Source organism: Rhipicephalus sanguineus, chromosome 2 (assembly GCF_013339695.2).
Source record: "Rhipicephalus sanguineus isolate Rsan-2018 chromosome 2, BIME_Rsan_1.4, whole genome shotgun sequence".
Taxonomy (NCBI): Eukaryota; Metazoa; Arthropoda; class Arachnida; order Ixodida; family Ixodidae; genus Rhipicephalus; species Rhipicephalus sanguineus.
In genome coordinates, this window is record NC_051177.1 from 37,921,908 (window position 1) to 37,931,740 (window position 9,833).

General features: G+C 48.1%; 1 protein-coding gene across 1 annotated transcript; it reads right to left on the reverse strand.

The window, feature by feature from the left end:
• Window positions 1-262: 262 nt before the first annotated feature.
• LOC119381150 (uncharacterized) lies at window positions 263-7,174 on the reverse strand. The gene is made up of 3 exons (XM_037649118.2): window positions 7,016-7,174; window positions 2,775-2,984; window positions 263-628 (listed from the first exon to the last, which is right to left on the reverse strand). The coding sequence occupies exons 2-3, from the start codon at window positions 2,975-2,977 to the stop codon at window positions 349-351; spliced, it is 483 nt and encodes a 160-aa protein (XP_037505046.1). The 5' UTR covers window positions 2,978-2,984; window positions 7,016-7,174; the 3' UTR covers window positions 263-348.
• Window positions 7,175-9,833: the final 2,659 nt, after the last annotated feature.

Sequence of the window (9,833 nt, forward strand, 5' to 3'; positions counted from 1 at the left end):
GCGGAAAGAGTCAAGTGTACATTTGACCCTTTCGACGTCTTCATTCACGAACACCTGTTTAGATGATTTGATTGATTTTAGGGTAAGTTGTCAGGGCCTACAGAGCATCTGCAAAAGGGCTTCTGACGGCCCCGGATAAGCTAGACTATCGCTTCTTATCGCAAAACATGGTCGTGGCTTACTCCTGTACGATTGCGCAACAACAACAAGGACAAAAAGAGACACGGACAACAGAGAAGAAGACACGCCCACAAGGAATGCGGGCGGCTTTATGTTAGAAGTAATGATTCAATGTTACATCTCGTGCCACATGTGAGTCGGTCCATTTTAATTGATGCCGCGAGTGGATCATGATTCGTCCTCTTCGAAGGACTCCGGCTCGATGCGCGTGTTGTTGCAGACCACGGTCGCCGGGTTGTAGTGACAGCGGGGGCTGTCGATGAGGTAGGCCTGCGTGCAGTTTCCTCCCTGTCTGCCGTACAGGTCGATCTCGTTGTACACGAAGTTGTCCGAGCCGCTGCCTTCCAAGTGCTCGCGGCAGTCGCTGAACGCCTCGGCCACTTCTTGGGCGCGGCCGTCGCGCTGACAGTCGTAGATGGCCTCGTAGTTGCCCTGGCAGTGGAAGTAGCTGCACACGAAGAAGCAGTAGAAATATCATCGTCACAATGGCGTTGGTGACACATTTTTGAACGATACTTACGATCTCTTTAAATAACACTACAGTGTTCTTTGTATGTCAGTATATACTGAAACTCATACATATTTCTCATAGTAGGTCGTACTCACTTTGACGTACGCGTCTTCGGTACCCTGTGTATGGGGGGTGGATAGGGGGGGGGGGTGTTAGGGCCCCTCAAGCTGTTCTAAACTTTTTTACCTGTCCACCTCGTAACATACTCTTGTTGCGGAATAAATCTGAATTCAAATCAATATAGATGCGTTCAAGTTGCTTTTCTGTCCTTGATGGTTAAATTTTGTACCGCCCCAGGCCCCCCCCCCCTCCCCCACGACATAATAGCTCTATGTCAGTGTAGGTATTCTGTAAATTACTAAATAAATAATCATCATCATCATCATGAAGAAGCAGGGGCTGACAATAAGAACCGGAAGTAAACTGTGCAACGCCTGACCCTTTTCAGAAAAACATGGATGATTAGAAATACAAAAATTGAAGGTGGTCAGAAAGGAACAGGAATAAAAAAGAACAGAACAGCAGAGCAGTATAAGCGAACTTTCAAGGGGGCAATACCACGGCCATTACAGCACACTATAGGAGGAGGAGACAATGCGCGTGTGCAGTGGAGTACTGCTCATAACTGAGGATCATCGAAACTGCTGTTTATCGGCAATAATCTCCTAAATCGACAGGCGTCATTGTCAAGTTCGATCTAGCGCGCTATGCCGAAAGCATATACACACACGCACGCACAAGCACGCGCACGCGCACGCACGCACGCACGCACGCACGCACGCACGCACGCACGCACGCACGCACGCACGCACGCACGCACGCACGCACGCACGCACGCACGCACGCACGCACACACACACACACACACACACACACACACACACACACACACACACACACACACACACACACACACACACACACACACACACACACACACACACACACACACACACACACACACACACACACACACACACACACACACACACACACACACACACACACACACACACACACACACACACACACACACACACACACGTTTCATGCCGGAAACTCGTCACGACGCCGCATTGATGACCAGAAACCTTAGGCAGCGATGTTACCTTTGGCTATATATAACTTAGTCTTCCAACAGTTTCAAAGAAAGCAAGAAATAAAGAGGTGTATTAATTAGGTACCATCCCGTAGTGAAGCTACTCGCAAAGGTTAGTCGTCACTAAAATGATGCAGCGTGGGCGTGCGTGCGTGTGAGTACACTCTATCCAAAACAAACAACTTTACTGTTGCCCATGAATCCCTTATATGCCGACCAAAACACGTGTCAGCCTTTCTGTGTGCAATTTAGTCAACCTATGACAGCGCTGTGAGCCACATGAATGATCAAGCTTTTCAATTTTCCCGGGAGTTTGGCAGGTCAACGTGGCCGTGGTATCGTCGCTTATGCTGCTTATTTAATTTTTCGGGTCAGTCTGCCGTTTACGCAGTGTTCTGCTGAGCAAGTTCTAGTAACTTGAGCGTTGTTAGAAGCACACAAACTTGTCAGCGTTGTGATCGGCGTTTGGAAGTGAACGTGCGCGCGATTCATTGCGGAAGTGTACTGTATGCAGAACAAAGAAAAGTCACCTGTTAATGGAAGTTTCAGAGCTCCGTGGTATGACGGAGGGGGGTATCTAGAAGGAGAGAGGGGTCTACTCCCCCCCCCCCCCCCTTGCACTGCATCGCAATCTATGCCGTGTATGCTGCAACAAAAGAAGCAGGTACACCCAACAGCAAAAGCTCACGGGACGTTGGCTCTACAAATGCGGTTTCTACTCCGTTAGTGTGTAACGCTTTTAATGTGGCGGGTGACTGTATAGGTTGCAACACAAACTACAGCCTGGAATATTTATTTGTAGGTTATGTTCTGAGTCTAAGAGAGTGTATACATAGTTTTCTCGAAAATAGATTTCTCGAAAGCACGTGTAGCTTTCATCGCGGCTCGCTACATGACACCGCTTATAACCAGGAAAACTTACTTCTTTAAAATCCGTAATCCGTGGTGGCGTCACTGTTTGGGAAAAACACGGGATCTACTTACGCGTTGCAATTATGGCAGTACATCGATCGCCTGTAGTTGACGAAGAGCTTTCGTGCGGCGCAGTCGGCGTGTTGTTCCTGGAAGAAACTTCGGCCGAACCTCCGCTGCAGGCATTGCATGAAGTCCCCCCATTGAACGTGCGCCGTCGAGTGCGACACGGTGATAGCGTAGAACACCGCTACGACCAGCAGAGAGACGTGCATGTTTGACCTGCAATGTACGTCATCATGATGGCCAGCACAAAAAACATAATCACAATTGTTGTGCTTTTACGTCCCAAAACCATGACCTGACTATGATGGACGCCGTAGTGGAGGACTCAAGAAATTCTGACCACCCGGGGTTACTTAATGTGCACCTTAACCTATGTTGTACACGGGCCTCTAGCATTTCGCCTCCATCTAAATGCGGCCGCCATGGTCCGGATTTGTTCCCGCGACCTTCGGGTCAGAAGTCGAGCGCCGTGACCCCTGGAACACTGCATCGGATAAAGTGGTGAGAGTGGAATCGTGGTGTCAAATCCGAAAAGAAAGTATTAATAGCGCGCGTAAATTTATTGCCCCAGGCCTATAGACTTAACGAATTACGATGAAGTGTTTTTAACGTGGGCGGAGTTTGTGGGTTCAATTTGCCGTGTTCCATACATAGGCTGAATACTTGGAACGGAGACGTCTGACTACGGCAGTGCGTCTATAAATCTTTTTTTCTATAGTCTATAGTCTTTTTTTCACTCGTGAGGTATTTCGTTGTAAACTGAGGAGAGTTTGAAATCTTTCAAGCCACTTTGCTGTGCACTTCAGAAGTGATGTAGGATAGTTGCCTCGCGATGACATTGCCCCTGGTTTCGCACCCTCAGCATACTTTTCCTGGCGCTGTTGCGTGAACGGAAATGCAACTGCGTTGTTTACGCCGCTTTATGCAATTCCCATTGATAGGGGTCGAGTCGACTTAAAAAGGGCTACGCTTAACTTCCAGCTCCATAAAAAGCTTGCGAATCGGGTTGAGCGAGTGTCGAATCGGGCTGAGATTGAGCCCCTTCTTAAATGGGTCGTATCGCTGGTGGCTCGAAGCCAGCAATGAAAAGCAATAGACTCCGTAATCTTTCTTTTTTATTGAGATGATATAATGATGTTGGCGCACAAATCGCCGGCTACTCCACAGCTCTTAAGAGTTGCCAATCAGAGGACATACATGTTCAAAAGATTACATTTAAAACAGCGTTCTCAGTAACACCCGAACGTAACAAAAACGCAGCACATTCAATATACAATCTGAAAAACATCACGACACTCGAACATGACCTCCCGAAAATACCTATATGACGTTATGAAGTCATCAGGTGGCATATATGTCATGTAGCTAAATTATCACGTACATACATAGCATAACAGTCAAGACATCATAGTTAACAGTCGCCGTAATCGCGTGCCCTATGACCTCGTCCCGGGGTAATTTTGTTGTTGAAATGTTCACCGGTTAAGAAAGAGTTCACGTGACTGCTGTCGGACTGGGCTGAATGTGGACGCTCTGCATTTGCACAGTCTTCGCGTGACGCATATTCTTAAGCGTGAGAAAGGAGCCAGTTTCTGCGTACTATATCTTGCAAAAGGTAACACTGAAAAACTTGCCTTGGTTCTGCTGGGCATAGGTCGGCAAAAAATGTGGAACTCCCTCAGACTCACCTAAAAAAATACATTTTGCGCTTGGGGCTCACTCGGACTCAGACTCACTAAAATTTTTGCCAGCCGGACTTACTTGGACTCAAACTCACCAGAATATTACTCACCCGGACTCACTCAGACTCACGGCTCGATCTGAATCTGGGTGAGTCCGAGTGAGTTGACTCATGAGTGAGTTTACCGAGCTATGCTGCTGAATATCATGAACTGCGAAGGGGACACGCGTGACTCTACCCGTCACGGTGGTCTAGCGGTTATGGTGCTCGACTGCCAACCCGGAGGTCGCGGGATCGAATCCCGGCCGCGGCGGCCGCATTTTCGGTGGAGGTTGAAATTTCCGGAGCCCTCCACTACGGCGTCCCTCATAATCATATCGTGGTATTGGGACGTAAAACCCCAACAATTATTATATTATTTCAAGCATGACTCTCTTGAAAAGTAAAGAAAATAAACAGAAGATGAGCAAAATAAAGTCTTGCAGGCGAGGTATATTACAAGATTTATGAAAACTTTTTACGCCTGGTCGAACTGACCGACAGACAGACAGACAGACAGACAGACAGACGGACGTACAGATAGATAGATAGATAGATAGATAGATAGATAGATAGATAGATAGATAGATAGATAGATAGATAGATAGATAGATAGATAGATAGATAGATAGATAGATAGATAGATAGATAGATAGATAGATAGATAGATAGATAGATAGATAGATAGATAGATAGATAGATAGATAGATAGATGGGTGGGTAGATGGGTAGATAGATGGGTGGGTAGATGGGTAGATAGATGGGTAGATAGATAGATAGATAGATAGATGGGTAGATAGATTCAGGAAAGAAAGGCCGCTGTTGAGGAGAGAGGGTGGTAGGAAGGGGGTAGGTAAACACTCCAAAGTGTGCCAGTGTGACAAGCTTATCACGATGAACGTTTGAGTACGTCATTCTGTAAAACTTGCATGTCAGGATGTGAAGTCGAGCGCAATGGGTCTCCACTTGAGAGCGACTCCGAAAGATAAACGGCTTGAAACGGCACACTGGCAAATCAAGAAATATTTTTCAGTAACATGAGTGACAGAGAGCGAGGAAGATACCTTAATATTTCTGACATCGAAGACAGATGTCTTGTACCAAAAGCATCACTTTTGTGCGAACTCTTACTTGTGCCAGCCACATAAGGAATCACGAGCACTTTTGAGGAAACGACAGTTTTGTCAAACTTGATTGCAGCTACATTTTTATGCCGTTGATATAATTAGTGCACACGGGCACGTGGAACGTAATATGTACGCTTCGAGACGTAAAACTAGAACAATTATAATTATTAATTATGTACGCGCATTTCTTTACGACGTAAAGCGGAATTTCGCTAGACGTTCCATCGGAAAAGCAGCGAAATGTTTGTGGCCACTGATCACTAATGCACTTGCCCCGTGATGAAAAAAAAATTGACAGCTCAGACGACTTATCGTAGTGAGCCTGTTGCATTTTACAGTGGGATTATGTGAGCGGTGAGCGCTCCGGTCTCGTTGCAGCAAGAAATGTGAGTGCTTTTGTTAATCACGTAGAAGTTCATCAAAGCTAAGCCCACCCTTTTACACCCTTAACACACCTTTAAAGTATAACTCCTGCTTTTATTCCGGTAAGGAAATACTCAGGGTTAATCTAGTTTGTTACCATGTGCGCATTAAAGCAAAACAAAAAAAAATTTTTAGTCCTCTGAGGATTATTCCATCTCCGCTACCAGCAAGTATACAGGTAAGTAAGACGATTCAGCTCAATGTATAAAGGAAAACGTTGACCTCTTGAGCATAAGAGAATCACATAGGTGCATAGCACACATGTAATCATTACAGTAATTGCGCAGTGGTTACACAGCTTCCTGAGAAATTTTACGTGAACAGTCAACTAATGCTTTTATATGGTGTTCAGCTCTTTTTCAAAGGTAGATGTACAATAGCATGTCTGGTTCAGAGCGCACCATCTCGTCGACATAGTTTTAAGGACCCTGTAAACAAAGGGAACGATAAAGAGGGCGTCAAATTGTCGACTTAACATGTGCCACATGAATGGAACCTGATTTTATGCGTCAAAGTAAACGGATGGCGTGCGAAACGCTTGTGATTGTGAGCTTTCGCGCCTGCTGGTGTATCGAGGCTGAATCTTTAAAAGAAAGAAGAGGAGTTTTTTCTTGGCGCCCGTTTCTTAGTTAGACACAACCAATTGAATCCAGCAGACAATTAGGTCAAGGAAAGCATAGGATTCATTAACTGTTGTCTTTAACTGTAGTGTAGTAATAATAACGAAAAATCACCCTTCCGTCGGCGGGATCCAAACCCAGAGCCTTTCGATTACGCTGAACGTCTAGCGCCACGTTATTGAAAGTATAACTGCGAACCGTAAATGATCGGAAGTGTCTTTGAGAAACAGGGTTAGCTCACGAACATCCAGATACTACAGTACCTGAACGAACGACTAGCGGGGAAACATAACTGATCCGCTTAATTAACGCTATGTGAAGCTATGTAGACATAACTGTCAAGATAAAGGACCTCACCTTCGGCACCGCTGACGAAGCCCGGCACTACGGCGCTTAGACGAGTGTGTGGTGGGTATCCGTGGGCAGCGAGAAAGGCTGCGCAAGAGCGGTGCGTCTTGTATATGCTCTCGCCACGCGACGCGCGCAGGCCTATATGCATGCGGCCGGTTCTCCGGGTCACTAGCCAACACTGTAAGCACGGCAGCGGAATGACGAAGCTGCATAAAACGCACCGGCGGCGTGGAAGGCAGGTCAGTCGCCTTTCGCGTTTCTTTTCTGCCCTCTTCCGCCATGATTGCAGACTCTTCTCCTAGAGATGCTTGTTGTTTCTCTTCTCTCTTCATTCGGCCTCTTTCAGCACGGCCCGTGCAGAGGAGAGTCGTGACGCTCATCGTTTAGACGTGAGGCGTTTTGGACACGACTCTCGCGCGAGTCTCGTGGGTACCCCGCTACCAGCTGGATTATCCGGATACATTGCACGCGCGTATGCGCAGCGAGGGGGACGCTTTTGTTGTATGCCTTGGCTTTGCGGGCTGACGGGAGAAAGTGAAACTGTCACAGGATAGTTGTTGCCGCTGCCTCTCTCTCTCTCTCTCCAGCGCGTCTTCTGTTCGCACCACAGAGGCGAAGAAGTAAAGCACTGCCCCATTGTCTCGAGATTGTTGAGGAAAGATAGAAGCGAGAAGAAAATGCTCTAAACGTTGCGTGGACGGGTGAGCAGCGCACGAACTACCGCGAAGAGTAATGCGGGCGCGTACACCTGCTGTCGCTGCAAGTCATTCAGAGATTGACGGTTTTTCGTTTTTCACTCGGTTCGAGCACCTTTTCGTCGTGTTTCCTGCAATACGACTGTCTGAGACTTGACCAATGTACCTCTTGATGGTTGGGTTATACTGGCATTCACCGGGCACTGCTGGTTTAACAGCAGCCTCACATAAGCTGCTATTTGAGGATTATTACCGGCTAGGTCCATTCTATTGACGGAGGATAACAAACAGCGCAACAATGGTATACGGATAGGCAGAGACGACGTACACAAAACTGTGTCTGTCGTCTTGGCTTAACGTCCCGCGGTTACGCTGTTTGTTCCCCTTTATGCATCAACCAGCGCAGTTTTATAAACTCTCGTTAATTGTACTGCTTGGAAAATACGAGGGAGAGAAAGTGAGAACGTTTATTGAAGAAAGATGGTTTCGTAAAAGTGCGAAGGTACCTTATTCCAGGAACCCTCAGGCATTGCCCACTCGCCGGGCCCGAGGGACGAGTTGGCGCTGGTCGACGACGCCTGGCTTGACCGCTTCAGTGAGGTTGTTTGGGTCTGCGCCTCTTGCTGCTAGTTGTAGCGCTGGTATGCTTGCACTGCAGTAGGTGTGTCAGAATGTCTGCCACATTGCAGCGTGCGCAGATATAGCCGTAAAACATTGGTTTCATATAGTGCAGTAAGATTCCGTGAGTAAATGTACTGCATTGAGGTCGCCTGTAGTCGGTGCCTTCGTCTCTAGTGAGTTTAGGATGTAGAGGAGGGTATAACATGGCGTTCAAGCCAATAGTGTTGCAGGAATGCGTCGTAGGTTAGGGGTATCGATTCTCTTTCTTCTGCTGGTGTTGTTGAGTGGGAGGTGCCTCGGATCTCGTACGGGGAGGCCCGGTTGGCGCATGCGCGGATCACGGTGTGTGCCGCTTCATTCCCTTCGAGGCACTCGTGACCCGGAACCCATACGATGGAGGGATAGGGGGGAGGAGTGTCGATGCGGTTAAGTATCCTTATCGCTGTCGTGGAGATCCTGCCTTTCAGGTAGTTGCGTGCCGCTGTTTGAGTCAGTGAAGACCACGATTGAATCCTCACTCGTCTTGGTAGCGAGTGCTAAGCGGCCTCTTCGGATGTGTACGCGCGTTTGGCGAGGATGTAGCCGACGGCAGTGCTGTCCCCTTATAGTCTATGACGCTAATCGCGAAGGCGTTACACCCCGAATACTTGGATGCATCCACGCATCGCGTGTGCGGGTCATTAGGGTGGTTATTCCTGACGGTGTGCACCCTGGCGAGCCGCATTCCTAGGGGATGTTGAGGATGCATGTTGCGAGGGGCATACTCGGAGCTGCGACGGTACCTTTGCCCTTACGTTCGTCGTCGGGTTCTAGGGTGGTTGCGATCCTGTGCCTCGGAGGACTTCTCGGTATGTGGGCAAGAGCTTGAGTCTCTCAACCTGGTTCATGAGGTGTGCTTCGGCCACTTCTTCCCATGTATTGTGAACTCACTGTAGCGAAGAGGAATGCCCAGCGCTGCAGCCACATCGCCAGCTCTGCTCGAGGCACGAGCTGGAGCTGCCCAGCCTGTGTTTGCTGCAACGCTGCCGGCGCCTGTACAGCTTAGCTCTTGCTGTCCCTGTTAGGACGCTCCCGGCCCAATATTTTTATTAAATTTTTGGTGGACGTGCGGGGTATGCGAAGCAATAGTTCAGTGGAGGCGGTTGGTGGCAGTTTTAGGGCAAGCTTCGTGGCCTTTCGTATCAGTAGATTTAGTTTTTGTTTCTCCGCTGCCTTCAGGTTTAGGTAAGGAGTCCGTATGTTATGCGGCTATAAAGGAGGGCTTGTACCTTTCTCAAGGTGTCGTGTTCTTTGAATCCACTGCGGCGGTTGGCCACCCGTCGGATTAAGTGGGTGAGCTCTGCCACGGTGCTCTGCAGCCGCGGTACTGTAGTGGATCCGGACCCATCCTTATGTATATAGAGTCCAAGGACTCGAAGCAAGTCAACTTGCGGTATCGGGATGCCTTGTAGAAAAACTCTTGGGTCCGGTGCGTCGTAACTTTGCGGTCTGCCCCAAGTACTAACAGT

Excerpts from the sequence above, each read along its gene's own strand:
- LOC119381150 (XM_037649118.2), bottom strand. The coding sequence starts at position 2,977 with ATGCACGTCTCTCTGCTGGTCGTAGCGGTGTTCTACGCTATCACCGTG. Across the intron at positions 629-2,774 it reads TACTGCCATAATTGCAACGC|CTACTTCCACTGCCAGGGCA; the intron begins GTAAGTAGATCC and ends CTTCGTGTGCAG.